General features: G+C 41.2%; 1 protein-coding gene across 1 annotated transcript in view; it reads right to left on the bottom strand.

The window, feature by feature from the left end:
• The window catches only part of LOC107082756 (ovochymase-2-like), a 31005-nt gene that overhangs the window by 5486 nt on the left and 7479 nt on the right, over positions 1 to 18040 (bottom strand). Inside the window, exons 5-19 of the mRNA XM_015371588.1 lie at positions 17093 to 17190; positions 15660 to 15786; positions 14342 to 14542; positions 12336 to 12551; positions 9438 to 9578; positions 7100 to 7345; positions 6758 to 6943; positions 5016 to 5133; positions 4839 to 4925; positions 4141 to 4418; positions 3786 to 3949; positions 3523 to 3706; positions 3226 to 3444; positions 361 to 495; positions 50 to 271 (exon numbers count right to left, since the gene is read on the bottom strand). Of these exons, the coding sequence (XP_015227074.1) occupies positions 50 to 271; positions 361 to 495; positions 3226 to 3444; positions 3523 to 3706; positions 3786 to 3949; positions 4141 to 4418; positions 4839 to 4925; positions 5016 to 5133; positions 6758 to 6943; positions 7100 to 7345; positions 9438 to 9578; positions 12336 to 12551; positions 14342 to 14542; positions 15660 to 15786; positions 17093 to 17190 (2622 nt within the window). The remainder of the gene's footprint in view (positions 1 to 49; positions 272 to 360; positions 496 to 3225; positions 3445 to 3522; positions 3707 to 3785; positions 3950 to 4140; positions 4419 to 4838; positions 4926 to 5015; positions 5134 to 6757; positions 6944 to 7099; positions 7346 to 9437; positions 9579 to 12335; positions 12552 to 14341; positions 14543 to 15659; positions 15787 to 17092; positions 17191 to 18040) is intronic.

Here is an 18040-nt window from a genome sequence, read left to right as displayed (position 1 = left end):
TTGGAAGTATCAACTGAACAAGAGAGGAATTGGGATGATGGCAACAAACCAAGCGAGGCCATTGTTTCTCCGTTGAATATCTCTACGTAATCCACACAGTTTCCCAAAAGGTTCATGGCTTGCAGCTCAAAGTCAGTAAAGACTACATGGATCTTCTCAGCTGAGGGGACACTGATTCGCCATGTGCACACACTCTGTGCGAGGTAGTCACCAGGCCAGTTTGGAGAGGTTATTTCACCCTGCTTGCTGCTAAAATGTCCTCCACATGGAGCTACAATAGAATGAGACAAAACAGAACTGTGAGACGGAAACAGTTGTTCTGTTGGGAGGTCCTTCCATCTTCTTGATATAATCTCTTACCTTTTGAAGGGTCCACCCCCGTCCAGCTCACAGTAAAGCCTGTGTCCACCACCTTGTCATTAGAAGAGAAGCTGATATGGAGCCTATTTCCATCAGTCACCAGATCTTGAGGTGGAACAGGGCTGCACAAGGTGCCTGTTGGAAACACGAGGAAATGTTCTGCACTGGGTTTATTAAGTAAAACAGCTTCACAAGAAAAAACTACATCATTACAGTTGTGAAAAAATGATAGAAAAAAAATAATATAACTTAGAAAATAAAACACAAGTCAACAGAGTGGCATGGGAGATCCTCTCAGAGATGTAAATTACCCTGATCTCAGGTTAGTCTTCGTTTTAAGCTAGTCTGTGGTGTCACACCCCCCATTTAAATATTCAATCCATTTATGCCAGTTAAAATCAAACTTCCCTTCCTGTACCCATGATAGATATGTAGATTTGTTCTTGTGGAACTTCCTCTGCTATTCTCAGACATTGCTCCTTGATGCTAGGTCCTCTTTGAGCCACTGCCTTGCTTTACTTTTCTGCAGCTGCTAGCAGAGATTTTATGAAATACTGTACGGATGTTTCCCTCTGCAAGATTCCCCATAGCCTAGAACCTCCAGTAATACTTCCCATGCTCCTTCCCAATATTTCCTAAGATTTGGGCATCACCAACATATGTGTGTATTGTCCCACGCCTTATTTCCGCATACAGTACCCCTTATATGTTGTTCTCTTCTGGTGCACATTGGGGGAATGTTAGTCAGCGGTTAGAGCAGTGCGCTTGTGCCGTGAGAAGGTTGCAAATACCTGGTTCGATCCTCACAGCCGCCACTCTTGCTGTCTGAGCAAGACCCTTAAAGTCACACTGCTCCCCAAGGGTAGAGTTAATTTTTCCATTGTGAGATGAATAAAGTTCTTTTTATTTTCCATCTCCCCTCTGTTTTTGGGATTATAAAAAAATCTAATTATATTTTCCCACCTAAAATCTGGGCACTTTCTTAAGATTATTTTTAGGCTCTACTGGCCTTTATTTTATAAATATTTGAAATTAGCTAGACAGGAACTGGTATTAGAAGGGGAAGACATGCAGCAAAGTTCAACAACTCGAGCCTGTCACGGCTGCATCGAGGACCACAGCCTCTGTACATGGAATGTGCGTTTAACCCCTGCTTCAGCGCTGCACCACATTTTCTTACCAGGTGGTAGAAGCTTGTAGCCTCCAAATACTATACTAGCCTTCCTATATGATAGCATTTAAATGGAAACCCATCACAACCTGGAGTTGCATCCCTCATCTCTTTCTCTGTAGGGCAAAGTTAATACTCTGTTTTGATGTAAATTAAAGGAAGGGCCAGGTGTTCCATTAGTGTTTTTAAACTCTCCTCATCTGCTGCCTCTGGTTGCGCCTATAGTATTGCCTTGTAATACTTCGTAATATATCTGCCTGACAAACCTCTGAGAAGCAAATGTCTCTGGATTGTTCTTATTCTGACGTTGTCTTTTTACTTTTTTAATTATTAATTTAATATGTGAAACTGTTCCAGTTTTTTTTTTTTTTTTTTTATAAATATTGTATGTGCTATAAACTGACATCTAACAACTTGCCTTCAAGGCATCACAAAGAATGGTTGGATCCACTTCTCAGATTTAATGTTTTAAAACAGGGAAGAACAGATTAACTCAAAGCTTTAGCTTATTGGCTATAATGATGTTAGGAGAGCTCATGGAGAGGACTGCACTGCCTATCAAGCATTGGGGTGGTGTCATTATGTTTTGGGGCTGTTTTGCTGTCAGGGTGGAAGGACAGAAATTACATTTTAGCTACCTGTGTAATGAACAGCTAGAGACCTGAACACGGCTGCATATTTCATGAATGTCCTTCCAAAGCCCTGAGCTCGACATTACCACTAGATGTGGCATTGCCCATGTGTAACTTAAAGTCCACCTTACCAAAATAAAACCATTTCTGATGAGGCTCTCAGGTTACAATTGTTGCGTTGGACCAACTGTTTGTGTCAAAGTTTCATCAGTCAGGATGTTCATAATCATCCCAGAAACCAACAAATGTCAGGCTCGGGCCTATCATCAATTAGATGATGCAGGAATATTAGCTACGTTGCCTTGAGAAAAAAAGCGTCACTAAGAAACATTCTCTTGTTTTAACGTCCAAACCTCAAGGACGCTCTCAAAAGAGCATCTGGAGAAAGGCTTAGTGGTCAAGAGACTGTGGCTGACCTTTAACAAGATGCCTGTTTAGGGGATGAAAACATAGGCTTCTAGGTGTAAGGAATCCATAATGACCATGGTGGAGGAAGCATGTATACACTGGGGTCCTAGAAGGAGGTCTGCTTCCAAATTAATAGGATTGACCTCATATAAACATCTAAATAAAGATACATAACTGGGTTAACCAACAAAACAAAGGAGTGAAAACTCTTCTAAAGGTTTTAGAAGGAATAAAGATGGCCAACATTAACCCAAAATAACGACCTGAACCTTAGGGTTGCTGGAATTTGTTCCAGTCAGCGAACAGAAACCATCCAGTTCGATTGACATTTCTCAGAAGACATAGATTCAGCAATAACTATGTTCAAAACTGGTTGATGGCTACAGAAAGTGAGAGTGTTTGTGATATTTTAGCCTGTATGTAGACTATTAAGTTTTGGTGGAACAGGGAACAGCCATTTTTTATATACTTGAATCAGGACTACTACTACTTACTATTTAGTTTTTTACTTATTGCGTCATTATTATAGAATTTCTTCTAAAGATATATTGTTCATCTTATATATCCTTTGTTTTTCGAAAGGTATGTCAATGTTTAGCACTTGATTGATATGTTTTTGCTTAAAATATTGCACTGTGGCAGACATTTACTCACCCAGACTTCCTACGTTATCAGTGAGTTTGACTTTGTCATTCAGGCACAGTTGGCTGTCCTCCAGGGAGAAACCGCTGAAGTGGAGGTGCACAAGTTTCCCTACAGGCACTTCAATGTTCCACTCACAGCGGGCGTTATTGCTGTAGGTGTTGGGATAATTCATGGAGGTTATGATGCCGCCTGTACCAGACAGATCCTTTGGTCCTCCACAACCTGATGCTGAATGGAGAAGCCAGAAGGTGAGTAAGAAGCATAGCGACCCAATGAGTGGGTTAATCTGAGCTGATGGGATCCTACTGTGCTCAATGTAGATGTCCCTGCGAATGACATTTGAGATCCATGGAAGGTAGGCTGAGGCACGGGTGAACACGGAGGGCTTTTTGTCCATTATGCATCCAATGGGACCGAAGCTGGTTATACCGTGAATCTCCCAGGAACCACCAGGGGTGTCCTGGCAAACTAGTGGACCACCTGAGTCTCCCTTTAAGAGTTGCAAACACAGAATTAGGCACATTCCTCAGAGAATGTGGTTCTGTTGCCTCTTTAGGGACTTGATTTACCTGACAGACAGACTTCAGCTCATCAGGCAGTGTGTACCCACAGCAGATCATGGAGGTCTTCACCTGGAACCACCAGTAATCCATCCGTTTGCAGGTGTCATAAGGGACAACAGGTAGGGCCACCTGGTTGAGGGTCTCAGAAGCTTTCGGATTTACTGAATCTCCTGATCAAACAAATGAAGGATTAAAACAGTCACAATAACAGCATTTAGGTTGGCAGCAAGATTATTTCCCTTTCTGTCCAGCAGGTGGCACACAAGTATCACCAACAAAGACCAAGCTGCAGTGTAACACACAGCTTTAAGATTTTAAGGAGTCGCTCAGGCTGATGGTGACCATGAAGTAAAACTGGCACCTGTTTCGTCCCCCCAGCCTGTAGCGTAGCACTTCTTTCCTGCAGGAAGGGTCTCCTCCTCAGAGGGAAGGCAGGCGAAGGAAATCTCATCTGAGGCGACAGCATCTTCAGCCAGCCTCACCAGAGCAATGTCAAACTCCACAGTGGGCACTGTGGGGTACTGGAAGGCCTCATGGCGATGAATGCCAGAGATGTTGATGCAGCGTTCGGTCACCTCTGTGGTGGTCAGGTTGTGTTTCCCGAGGCACATACGCCAGCGATGCAGCTCATCTGCATACCTGGGTGAATAAATGCTTAAAGAGTCAGACTTTGTATTCTAAAGGCACCAAACGTGAGAAAGGTTTCACTCCTCATTTTTACATGGTGTCACATTTCTACTTCCGACACTTTATGGTAATTTATTCAACTTGAACTGTGAAGCTCTGCATAATAGCAGAGTGAATCAAAAACATTTCAAATCTAAAGCTGTCTTCAGCAGCTGCCATGTCCCCACTGGACAAAAACATCCCTGCAGCATGATGCTGTCACCTGATGTCACCATGAAGAATGACAGATGGCTCTTTACCAAACTGCTCTTGATCAACATTGATAAGACAAGATAAAGGTGTTTTAAACAATCTTAACTTCACTTTCAATTATTAAGTGTAAAGGCATGAATTTAGGAGAAAAACTGGAACTTGGATTCTTCAGTTATTTACCTTATGAAGCAGTGTGCTGCTGTTAGCACCCAGTTTTTATGAATGAGAGTCCCACCACAGGTGTGAAAAAATGAAGGTTCAGACTGACTGGAAGGCCAGACCTGAAACAAGCAGGGCGCTGAAATCAGAACATTCTCAGTGAAACGTTGAGGTATATTTTTGAACCTTTTAGAGAACGTTCCCACCTGCATGGAGACCTGCCAAGGCCAGGAGTGTGCAACGGCTTCTTCTCCATTCACGATGCGTGATGCGACAGCAGGAGGGATGGCTGGTTTCCCACATGTTTCGGGCCAGTCTACAACAGATGGGTCAAAATGAAGAGCAAAAATCTTTGTGTTAAAGATGAAGCTCCGTGTTGCACATTTTATTTTCCTGTTCCCCTCTGAAACCCTGCTGATAATGTAATTTTCTCAGCTTGGCAATAAAATAAGGCCTTGAAAACAGCACTGTCCATCCATCAAACTCTATTTAAGAAAATTGTTCTGCTAGAATCTGCAGCCACCTGGGGCTCATCTCCGGATGAAGGATGGAAAGAAAGAGACATCCTGCAAAGGAAGAAGTACAGGCATTATGTCATTACCCACTGTGGTCACAGAATCCACAAGATCTGCTTCAGCTTTTAAAATTGGATCAGTTATACAGAGAAACCCTCCCACTTGAACTACAACTTCCCGGATTAGAACTACAACCCTCAACGTCAGAGCATCACTAAACAAATATGTTTTGATGCAGTGTGTCCCTCTTACATCACATCTTCAAGCCATAGCAACTTTAAAATCACCAGAAAACCCTGTTTTTGCCCTGGACCCCAGTTTGATGCAAGAAAAGAACCCAACATCCCAGCTGGACACTACCTTCCATGTGGTGTAATCTACGGAACCATGGTCTGTTTTCAATGGCGAAAAATAATGGAACTCATTTTGAAGAAGCTCTGAGTTGAAACCAAGCACAACCTTGCTGGTACCACCCGTTTATACAACGGCTGAGGAGTTTTAAATCTGCAAAAGAACCAAAATAGCACCGGTTTTGTCCTGGCCCAATGTCTGCGTCCGGTGTACTCCTCTGCTGGAATGGTTCTGACTCATATGAGCCTGTCCTGTTAGCTGCAGGAATACCCCCCACTGAGCCGCGATCATTGTGAATGCATCCCATAAAAGCTCCAAGCTCCATAAAAGTGGCCAAAAGTTTAGATTCTACAATATCATCTGGGCTGTACTGGACTGACTCCGAGTTTCTCAAAGACAGATATACATGTAGACTCCAGACTTGCTGGAGTGAAGCCGTTGATGATACAGCTGGTCATAAAGGAGCAAATTCATCAACAAGTTTAGGATGTTTGATTTTCTTGATCTGTGCCATACCTGGGCAAGTAGAATTAATAGTTAGAGGGTGATTGGTTTACTAAAAAGGATCTCCTGTACTAATTTTGCTGAGGTTTATGAAAACATTTAAATTGTGTGCCAAATGGCCTGTTGGTTCTAAAATGTTCTAGATGGTAAGGTTCCACATGGGAACCTGGCGGTGCCAGAATAGTGTTTAGTAAATTCAGAAAGCAGAAAGTGAATCTGATACGTTTAATCTCCTGAGAGCAGCAGGCTCACAGAATCTTTATCATCAATTTACACCAAGCACCCATACAGGACCCCTTTGGCGCATTCATTTATGAACAGCTCCAGAAAGCAGCAAATATTTGATTAATGGTTAGATGTTTTGTCTGTAGTTTAATCATCAATGATTGCTTTAAGTTTATATGCTAAAGAAATGTTCTGTACCCAAAACTGTCCAAACTCTAAAAAGCAAATCTATAAATCCCTGCTTCTACACTATGACTGACCAGTTAAGATTATGATTTTACCATATTACAGATCAATGCAGCTTTATTTCCCCTCTTTGTTCTGAAAAAACCCCAGATACTCTACCTATGGTGATGCTGTCCCAGGGGTTCGGCTCAGCAGGTGGCTCAGTTGGTGCCGGCAAGCTGGGATTTGTAGTCCAGTAAGCTCTGAAACCTTTAGCCTCAGTTAATATGTCTGCATGGAAACGGATCAGAAGCTTGTTGCCTTTCGTCTGGATGGTGCTGGGCAAAGTTGTTCCACATAAAGGTCCTGGAGGACAGGAAAACAACTAATCCATTGTAAAAACAAGCACAGAGGTCCTTTTATCTAGAATGTATATATTGACTCCTAAAGGGTAAGACTCTAAAATAGATGTGATAATCGTGGTGGGAAATAGTTGGGAAGAGTAATTGTCATGAAACTTGCCATGTTTTTGGTTAAGTGCATTAGTCAAACCACTGAGGTCATACAGCATCACGTTGTCGTAGCATTTAGAGGAGAGAAGATCTTTGGGTTCCAGGTCAAAATGAGTGAACGTCAGCGTGATTTTTTTCCCCAGTGGCACAGTGATGGTCCACATGCACTCCGTGTTAGCCTTGTAGTTCTTTGGCCAGTTCTGGGACTTAATTACACCAGTTTCCTCTTTAGAAGTAAAGCCACATCCCAGGATCTCTGTAATAGGAAGGAAAGACACAATGAGATGGATTTTCTGACCTCTGATCTCTATTTACTCACTTGCTGTGAAGCCACCAGCCGCCAAATTGGTACTCCCTAGTGAGACCGTTTGGGATGAAAACCATATGTATGCTACAGCATCAAACAACGATGATGTCGTCATTTTCAGGAGGGCTTAAGACTTTTAAAACAAAGATAACTTTGACACACATGCTGTTTCATAGCATAAGTAGCTTACTGTAATTTATCATAAAAAAATAGGCACATCTCATTGTGTATTGAGTATGAAGTCTATGAAGCCTATAAATCGCGTAATATAAGATATTATACAAATTCATCACATTAAAATGAGTGTCTTAATGGGCATAATAAAACTGTAGTCAGATATGAAGAATATTACACATGCACACAAACACACACACACACACTCTGATGATGTGCCAAAAGTACTAAATTACATGTAATGATTACCTTCTTATGGAAATTACATTACATTACAAGCATTTTTATGACACAACACTGGAAAGTGGGGTGTACCAAGATAGCGGCAGGTGACTTCAGTTTATTTCAGTGTATCAGCTATCCGATGAATAAATAGAGATCAGTGGTTCTGACACATGCAGGAAAACTCAAGTGTCGAATTAAGATATTAAGTCCAATGACTCAATCATGATAGTACTTCAGTCTAATTTGGTCTGATAAAATAATTTAGAAAAAATTTAAATAATGAATATCTTGTAAAGGAACTTTTGAAGCAAACAGACTAAGACAGAGGATTTTTTTTTTGTTATCAAACTGTATGCGATGCAAAAGTCTTCCTTTTTTTTTTTGGCAATGTGGCAAAAAGAATAACTGTCTTGATGCCAAAAAGAGCCTAACAGATTTTACTTTCACAAGTGGAGCAGCAGGGCTATTGCCATAGTGTTCCGCTTGTTTCATGCATATAAATTGCTTTATTATAATTATGCAGGAAATTTTACATATTATATGGACACTGCAATGTAAGTAGAACAGAAGAGGAAAACAGAAAAAAAAGGAGAAAAGATGAAAGAAAGAGGAGATAAAAGGGAGATAATGATAAAACATTTTCAGTCTGCTTCATCACCTGAAAAGAGATGTAAAAAGAACAGCACAACCAACGGACATGGTAGGAGTCATACAATAAAGTAACACCTAGATACTATTGCCGAAGTAGTATTATTTAATCTCAAATGTACTCTGTGTTTGCAAATGCAAATGTCTGACATTGCACCAAAGAGTTGCATTGTCACAAAAACTGAGACGAGTCATGCTTGAAAAATAGATTTTTATGACTACCTGAGTAGGAAACCTTTATCTTATTATCTAAAAGTAACAGTTTTGCCCAAGAAAAAGGTTTAGGTAAGCAGAGAAATGCAGATAAAAGATATTGACATAAATAATGGGATTATAGAGGTGAGTTAGTTTTGGTTCTGTGCTGCTGAATGTGTGTGTATGTGTGGCTGTGGTGCTGATTGGATACGGTTGGTGCTGAGTAAGGAGGACCTCTGCAGGATTAAAAAAGGAACAGGTTCCCTCAGGAGGCAGGAAGCTTAGTGCTGCTTCGGATGTCCATTCAGTCCAGACCAGTCCTATCCTGACCCTCTAGTCTTGTCCACAGTTCCTGACTGTCTGGTTTTCCAAAGGATGTTTGCTAACCTCTGGTTGTCGAAAAACCCATCTGCCTGATGCCTGCCTCTCTGCCTTAGGTTTGCTCCTCCTGCAAGTCCCACAGGATCTCTCATCGCCGCTCCTGCTCTGCCAGAACCCTCCACTGTCCTGACAAACCTCAGCTCTCTATCCCAGTCAGCCTTCCTAGATTCATCCTAAGCCAGTTCAACTCATAGCCGCAGAGCTAGACCCCCCCTGCAGCCTTGTCTCCCAGTTCATAAATGGTTTAGGTCTCTCTGGATGATAATCAATGTGATAAAAGAACAGCTTCAGTGGTATGTCTGACCCAATTTTCCCCACTGCTGCAGGAGCTCAGTATGTGACAGTGAGATGTGTTTTGATTGGTTAGCGAGGCACCGAGGCTCTTCGATGGCTCGCGCCCAGACCTGTGAAGGTGTACCTGCTATATCCTCAGGATACACCGCCTCCCACTCTGCAGAGAATCCTCGGTCTGTGAGCCGACTGTCAGACTGGAAGGTGACAGAGATGGTGTTACGGGCGCTGACCACTGGTGGAGGGAGGATGAAGCCACAGTGTGTACCTGAGGAGCCACAACAGGCAGGTTCAAACGGTGGATCAAAGGTCCTCTGAACAGATAATACTTGCAACTGTAAGCAGGTAAAGCTTTAAATACGACTAAAGATAAAAGATAAAGATAGATGCTGTGGTTGCAGAATCTACTGATTAGGATAAATAGTTTTATTGTCTGTTTTTTTGCTGCGGCAACCCAGCTTGCCGCAGCAAAAAACAAAAAAAGCACAACACATTCTGTGCATTCTGACATGGTCAGCTCCTCCTCAGCGGCCATGCAGTCTCACTCCATTACCAATACGTCTTTTTTTATTTCTTATATTAATGAACAATATAATTTCTTCCATTAAAAAAAAACTGCCTTACTGTGCATGAGCTCAGAAGCAAACCAGGGTTTCAAGATGCAATACAAGCGGAATACTTTAAAGGTTTAGATTTAAATTGGATTTAAAGATCAAATATAACATTTCACACAAAAACTTTATCACTGCTGGCAGAAACCAGTGGGGGAAATGCTTCATTTGAGTGTGTCTCATTGTTACTCTGCCACATAAGCACCTGCTCCCAGTGCTCTAAGAACACAGTGGAAGTGCAGTGAGCGTGTGCCCGGCCCTTGAATACTGAGCGAGAGATAAAGCTGTATCAGCATCACTGCAGTCAAAGAAGTGAATCATGTGAGGTAATTTATAACAGTGGGCCTCTTTGCAAGTAAGATCTTTACTTGCAAAGAGTTTAACAGCAGAGGCAATTTAAACATTAAGTCCTAACAGAAGGTTTAGAAAAAGATGCCAAATTAAGAGGTACCATGGCACATATGACAAAATCAAGGCCCGGGGGATGGATTCCAGCCCGCAAATTATTTATCCATGGCCCCCTGGATGATATTTAATTACCATTAGAACCGGCCCACAGGCCACGGCTGCTTGTGTGCACTGCTGTGACTTTGCGGACTGCTGTTGCATTGTGGGGAATGTAGTGTTGGTGCGGTTGCGTTGCACGCACCAACACTACATTCCCAGGGGAAAACATGAATGTGTTTTTTTTGTATTTAAATTTTTTGTGGTGCTTTGCATGTTTGGATTGTTTTGGCTTTTGCTTTTCCCCATTTACCAACCAAGCTGGGCTAAAGTCGGTTGTCTAAGGAGGCGGAGTACACTAACTGCGCTCCACAACTACTGCGCGCAGGTGTCAGCAGAGGCTGATTGAAGCCAAAAAAAAGGAGCCTGGATGGAGTGAGGGGCAGAGCTGATCCTGCGGGTGACAGAGACGGACATGCTGCTGAGCGAGGGGAAAGTGGGATCCGCACGCCAGGCACAGAATACCAGGAGGTGAATAGACAGCACAGTCAGGGCAGAGGTCATACTTGTTGTACTTTGCATGTTTGGATTGTTTTGTTTTTGCTTTTCTCCCCTTTAACAATCCAAGCACACTGGGCTGAAGTCGGTTGTCTAATACGGCCCCAAACTCACTCTTTGACAAGAGGGAGCAAGCAACTCAAAAACCCAAACAGCAAAACAAGCAAGTCCAAGATGTTCTATTTCAATGAAAGCCCCCGTAATAGTGGCACGATAATACAATCCCTTTACCTTTTATAAAAGTCCAAAGTTCAATAATTGTCCCTAAAAGTCACCATTTAGAGGCCAGAAGTTAGGCTCCACTTATTATGCTTCTTCTGGAAGCGATCCATCTACAGCGCACCCTCTTGCTGATCCACTGCTGATTCTGCGGTGCTCCAGCACTGTTCCACTCTTCGGCATGCAACGTCACCTGCAGGATCGGCTCCCCACTCTTTCCATCCAGGCTTCTTTTTATTTTGGCTGCAATCAGCCACTGCTGACAGCTGCACGCAGCAGCTGCACAGCGCAGTTAGTGGTGCTGATTTGATTTTTTTCTTATTTTACTGTTTGAAACCAGTGATCGGTAGGCTCAGCATAGTAATGCATAGTCTGTATATAATGCATGCACTTTCATTTATACATTTATCTTAATAAGTTTATCAATAGAATAAAAGTTTAATAATAATATGAAAATAAACCCCCAAAAACCAAACGGGCAACCGCCAAAGGTTTAAAACCGTTACAAATAATAACTAATTTTATTAATGAAAATAACACTGGCAAAATATTATCCAATATAGACTGTTGGAAAGCTTAGATTCTCCACAATTCAACCACCTAGTTCATTTTAGTGAGCACCAAAGTACAATTAACGCAGATACAGCAGCATGTCAAAATGTACCATGACAAAGCAGCCACAACAAGCAAGCATGTCTTTATAACTGCTGTTCAAAAAAGACCTATTATTTTCACCCAATTTTCATGTATATATTCAGAAACTACAAGGTTTTAGCGTTCAAATAATGTATCACACATGTAATTTGGGCTTACAGTTCCTAAGTACTTTGCTTTTCCATTTGGGTATAAAAAATAGTTGAGAATTTGCCAAAATGAGGTGGATATTAAGAAGTTAATATATATATATATTTTTTTTTAAACAATGTGCTAGGTCTTGGTTCAATAGTCTATGTTCATTTCAGTATGTTTTAATAAAGATTTAAATTTGTCTTTTTGGTCCTCTGTGTATTTGACAGTGACATCCCTGTATGTATGGCTTCTCCCATATCAAACCATTTTTTTTTACAAAATATGGAAAACGTTTGGGTAAAATTCTCCGCAAAAGTTAATTTTGCCAATATGAGTCAAAGAAAATACAATCTAAGACAAATGAATGGTAATGATAGGTTGGTAAGAGTAGAATGATGTTTCACCCAGAATGCTGTAGTCATCTGAGATGACCAGCTTGTCCTCTTTGCACTGTCCGGTCTCTCCTGTGATCGCCAGGTCAGTGATCTGCAGTTTAACCAGGAACTCTTTGGACACGGAAATCCTCCAGGAATTATTGGAATGAGCCGGGTATGAATTTGGAAAACCCGTGGACTGGATCGTTCCTTTCCGTCCTTCGATGATTACAGGACCTCCGCTACCTGCAGTGCAAAGAAACAGAACACGATCAAAGCCTCTGCCTCCATTTTCTATTTATTTAGGATCATTTTTTACTTCTATTCACAGCTGAGGCAAACTGGTTTCAACGATGCCTGCAGCATGGAGGGATTTACAGTATTTAATTGGCCCCTGGAGAAAAACCGTCTGTCTGCCATGGCGACAAACAGACCACGCTCAGCAGAGGCCTCAACTTATATGGTCACTGCAGTGTTTTACTTAGAAATGTTTAAGGCAGCATCAAATCATTAAGCTTAAAGCTGAATCATTAGAGTGCAGCTTATTAATAATAATCAGAATCAGATTTTAAATTCTGCTAAAATCACCAATTTGTGGCGTACGACCCAACAACTCCAGCTTTTCTTGAAGTGTAAAATTCCTGGAAGCACGGAGGTGGTGCATTGTCCTGTGGGAATGTATGTAGTGCTTATGTAGTGCTTCCAATGCAGTTCATAACATGGATGTGATTATGAAGAGAGAAAAGTATCCAGATCTCTTTGGGCCCCCGTTGCACCTTGCAGATTCAGCCAGCGTATGCCTGACATCCCAGAATCTCCTAAAACGCTGGCATATACCGAACTTTTTATGTATTTTTTTCAATTTTGGGATTAAACATAGCATATTCATAACGAGTCCAGAGGCGCCCCAACTGCATAAAAAGATTTCTTTGATCATCTTTGATGGTGTTAACCTAGCTGCTGGTTCCCGTCCACCAAAAGAAAAAAATAAAAAATAAAAAAATAAAAAGAAAGAAAAAAGGTTCAGTGAAAATTCAGCGTCATGTCTGATAGGAAGTTTGTTGGTCATGTCTGTGGTCGTGAACGCAAGAAGATCCATCACACTAGACTTCTCGCTCACCCTGCACCTGGAACAAAGTCAAGTTGATGAGATCATACTGATGTTGGAGGACAGCTAGTATGTATTCTCATCTCAGCCTTGCTGCATCCTCCATCTCTTGTAGAACATCTAAAGTGTGGAGGAGTACTGACCGTTTCTGCTTTCCCCTTTTATACCAAAATGCTGCCAATATGCCATTAAACAGTGACTGTAAGTTAGAAACACATTCAGCGCTCGTCTGGAACACGTCAAATACGTTAATATGCGTTGGAGAGAAGTTCTTGATAAGTTACGAATAAGTTATGCACAAGTTACTCATAGGTTTTGGATAAGCTAGACACCAAGACTTATAAGTACTTACTCTTAACGTATGTTATGTACAAGTTACAGACAGAACAATGATCCTGAACACATACAACCGGCTGAATCTCCTGGACTAGGCTTATTACCAAATTATGGGGTTGTTTTGCTTGCGGACAGGTTAATTTAAATATTTTGACCAGTTCTCCATAGAGAAAAGGTTGGACAGCCAACCGGCAGAATCTTAAAGGCCTTGTGCTGGAGGATGTGTATGCACAGCATTTAACCAAAGATTGGTGGGGTGAAGGACCTTATCAGAATCGTCTTTTTAGCCATGGTGTTGTCAGAACAAAGCAACAGATTCATATTTCTAAGATATTAAACATCAACATGTAAACTAAAGAAGTATCATTTGGATCCAGTGTTGATTTGGAGAAATCCATTCTGAACTCAATTCTTGCCTTTTACTGTTCATTGTAGCTTGTTTGTAGTTTTACACCATGGATAGAAAGTCAATGAACCCAAATGGGTGTTATCAGAGGCAGTCCACTTATTTTCAGCGTTTTCCTCTCTGGCTTCAAGGAGATGACATTTCTATCAAGAACCCTGCCTATAAAATAAAACCAAAGGAACCCACCAGAGGTTGTTGGAGGTTGGGTGGTCTGTGTGCTGGTGGTGGTCGGGGCTGTGGTTGGAATGACAACAGGAGGAAGGCTGGACTTTGTGTAAGTTGCTTGGAACCCTTTAGAAGTCAGGCTGCCATCAGATTTAAAGCGCACCACCATGGTGTTGTGGCTGGACTCCACTGCCTTTGGCTCACTGCCTCCACAAAATGTTCCTGAGAGCAAAACTCGGGGTTAGTTTTGACCTTTATTCAGTTTAGGATAAAATGCAGGAAATTTTCATTTGACTGGGATTAAGATGCTGGCACTGTTGTACAGCTGTTAACCAAACCATATTTTATGAATGGATACACACACCTAGTAATGCATGTTTGAAAATATTTTTCTCACAGTAATCCCTCTCTTTAGTATCTCTTCTTATTTTTTGTATCTCTGCTTCTGTCTCCTTGACCCCCATTTTGCCTTGGCAGATGGCCGCTCACACTGAACCTGGTTCTGCCGGAGATTTCTGCCTGTCAAAATAGAGTTTTTCCTCTCCATTGTCTCTACAAGTATGCTTGGTGTGAGGGATTGCTGTAGAGTCAATGAGTCGATGCAATCAGCTGGTTTTCCTTAACAAGAAATCTCATCTGGTTGAATTGCAAAGTGCCTTGAGATTAGCCTCGTGAGACCATCCTGATCTCGCGAGCTTTCAAGATTTCACTCGCTAATCAGTCTGGAGACTCTCCGTTGAAGAAAATTTGGAGCCGTTCACCAAACGAACGTCCAATCAGCGTTGGCTTTGAGGCGGGTTGAGGTGGGACGCAAAGAGAAGCGCGACAGTTCAGTTTAAAGAACATGGCGGCTTCAGCCGATGAAACTAGCGTTAGCGTGGCTATCGAGCAAGTTTTATCGGAATTACAGAGTATTTCTTCACTGAAAGAAGAGCAAAACACTGCTCTGGAGGCTTTTCTCAGAGGAAAAGATGTTTTTGCTCTTCTCCCGACTGGTTTCGGCAAGAGTAGCCAGGCTGTTAGTACGTCATATGCTTCATTGATCTGATTGGTTTATTTGGCCCGTCTATCACCAACATAGGCCAATCAGCTAACCCCTTCCCAAAATTACTTCAACTGAAGGTTTCCAGATGGATATGCGGAGCAAATCCATCTGGCGGAGTCAGGTTACCTAGAGATGACTAATGTTGTAAATTGGAGCTATAGAGATAAACTGAACTGAATTTAATTCCCTCACACATTAAGCTTTTATATAAACAGTTATTATTGAACAAGGTCTCCCCATGTAGCATTATATGAGTATCTGTCATACATTTGTGCAGGTGGTACACCAACCTACCGAGCAAAGTAGAGCCAGCCTCATGGCCATCATAAATCTGAACAAAGTCTCCACAGACATCAGGGACCAGGTCGAAGCTGGTAAAAGTCAGTCGGACCCGCTCACCTTCAGGCACTGTAATCCTCCACTGTTCCCCAAAAACAGAAACACAAATTCATCAAACACTAAAAGGCTGGAAATCAGAGGTGAGCAGAAAGTTATTCTAAACATTGGATGAATAAATCATGTAGAAATTGGCTAACAGAATCATGTTTTCTTGTGGTGGCATGGCAACAACATGAGCTGCGTTTCGACATACTGCAGCTCATACATAATTCATTCAGAGAGTCCATGTCTGCTTGGACAGACGTTGATCTGTCAAGCTACAGCCCTGCAGTGTGAAAGATGATGACTGCTTCCTGACTGGTTCTGACTTACTTTGATCAGATTCAGGCTTTAATCTCTATACCTCAGAGAATCTAATACTCTGTGCCTCAGCCTGCTGTCTTTGTTAAGATCCTTTACCAGAAATTAAGTGTTTCTTTAACTCACAGTTTACCTTTCTAACTGGGTAAAGGCAAACCTGTTTGGATTATTTGGTCAGTGTGGTTCTGACCTGTTCCCAGGCCACTGGATTGCGGGTTATAGGCTTTGACCAATGTACGGGGTGAGATTTTCAACTCAAAATTGATTTTTTTTAATGATTTTTGAGATTTTTATCAGAAATTAAGTATGAAGGCAGATTAGTTCAATCTCCACATTTTCTTTCCCACTTCAGTAGGAAATTTCTGAACCACTTGAAGATCTCACAATGCCTCCAACTCATGCGTTATGGGTAACCTTGGTCAGGGGAAGGGATGCTGAAACCTAATGAAGGCATTAATGAAGACATTAATTTCCACTGACAACTTGATACTTAGAAATAACTCCAATATTTTTAACGATTGGTTTTCCATTGAGTGTCAGTATGATAAACATTGACTCAGTTTATTGTTTTAATTGATTTTCTCTCAATCATACCTTAATACTTTTAGCAACTTTCAACCTAACTCACCGGACTACTAGAGAAAGGTTGTGATTACGGTCACTGATAAAACATTTTTTATCTGTTGGACCTTTATATGGTTTGCTTTTTATTTTATTTAAATATGTACTCCCCTTTTGTCACAGAGATCTACATATACCACAATAAACAGCACTGGAGAACATCCTGAGGAAATTCATCAAAATGAACCTCTGCATGTGTGTGTGAGTAATTTGTTTTGCATTAAAGTAAGGACAGTTTGCACCAAGGTGAGCACATTTTGCTGATCCTCTCTTCCCTTTTTGCAAACAGTTAGTCTTAGGAGTCAAATATAGTTTGAGTTAAGGTTTAAGTTAGAGTAAGCATATTCGGGTAAAGGCTAGGTGTGTCTGGGTGCATCAACCGTGGATGTTATAGAGTGTTATTGTACCTGGTAGAGTGCTCCGTTTGGATAGCTTTGTTCTGGGAAACCTGCAGTCATCAGATCCCCCTGATCACCTTGGAGGAAACCGCCAGCACCAGCTATTTCTGGAAACAGGAATGAAGGATACTTCAGCTGCATTGACAACTCAAGGACCAACACCCCCGCCCCTTACATTTGGCTGTAATGACCACTGTTTTTATGCCAAACTCTGCCTTGAACCATGGTGAATATGTGCTAAAGCTTCTAAAATATGAATCATCAATATCAATCATTTCATTTCATTGATTACTTGTTTCTTTACTTCACTATGTGCAAAAACATGTTCATGTGCAACAATTATAATTTACTACTGAGCAGCATTGTAAATTGTAAATACTGTTGATTGTATATACTGTGATTCTTATGTTATTTTATTCTTACCCTTATCTTATTTTATTCTTATATCTTATTTTTTACTTACAATCTTATTTTTCTATCTGCAAGAAAATAATTTCCCCCCAATAGATTCTGATTACAGCACCATAGGCTAACAAGGAAACTTAGAATATATAGAATATTCTGGGGGAAAAAACTTGTGTTGAATTTGAACTTATTCAACAATGGAATGCTTTTGCAGTAAATTTAAATAAATAAATGTATAGTTTGTATCTTTGCGTGCCAAGGAGCTTCATAAAAGAGAGAGCTGCACCAAGATTAGGCAAAAGAAGAGCTACTCACTGTAACATGTCCATATCGACTGTCTGATCAACAAAAGAGATTGACAAATCTCTGCAATAACCATTAGATGTTATCTGTTTGCTAAGTGGTTGATATGTAAGCATGCTGATAAAAACTACCAGGACTTTCTTCAGAAACACACCCTTTTTTTTTTTTTACATGAGACTATGACTGAGTCTTTTGGAGGTAGAATCTCTGTCATGATGTGGTTAAAAAAAGACGTAGTCCAAAGCATAG

This window comes from Cyprinodon variegatus, unplaced genomic scaffold (genome assembly GCF_000732505.1).
Source record: "Cyprinodon variegatus isolate N-32 unplaced genomic scaffold, C_variegatus-1.0 Scaffold61, whole genome shotgun sequence".
NCBI classification, from domain to species: Eukaryota; Metazoa; Chordata; class Actinopteri; order Cyprinodontiformes; family Cyprinodontidae; genus Cyprinodon; species Cyprinodon variegatus.
This window is presented reverse-complemented; position numbering and strand designations above follow the sequence as displayed.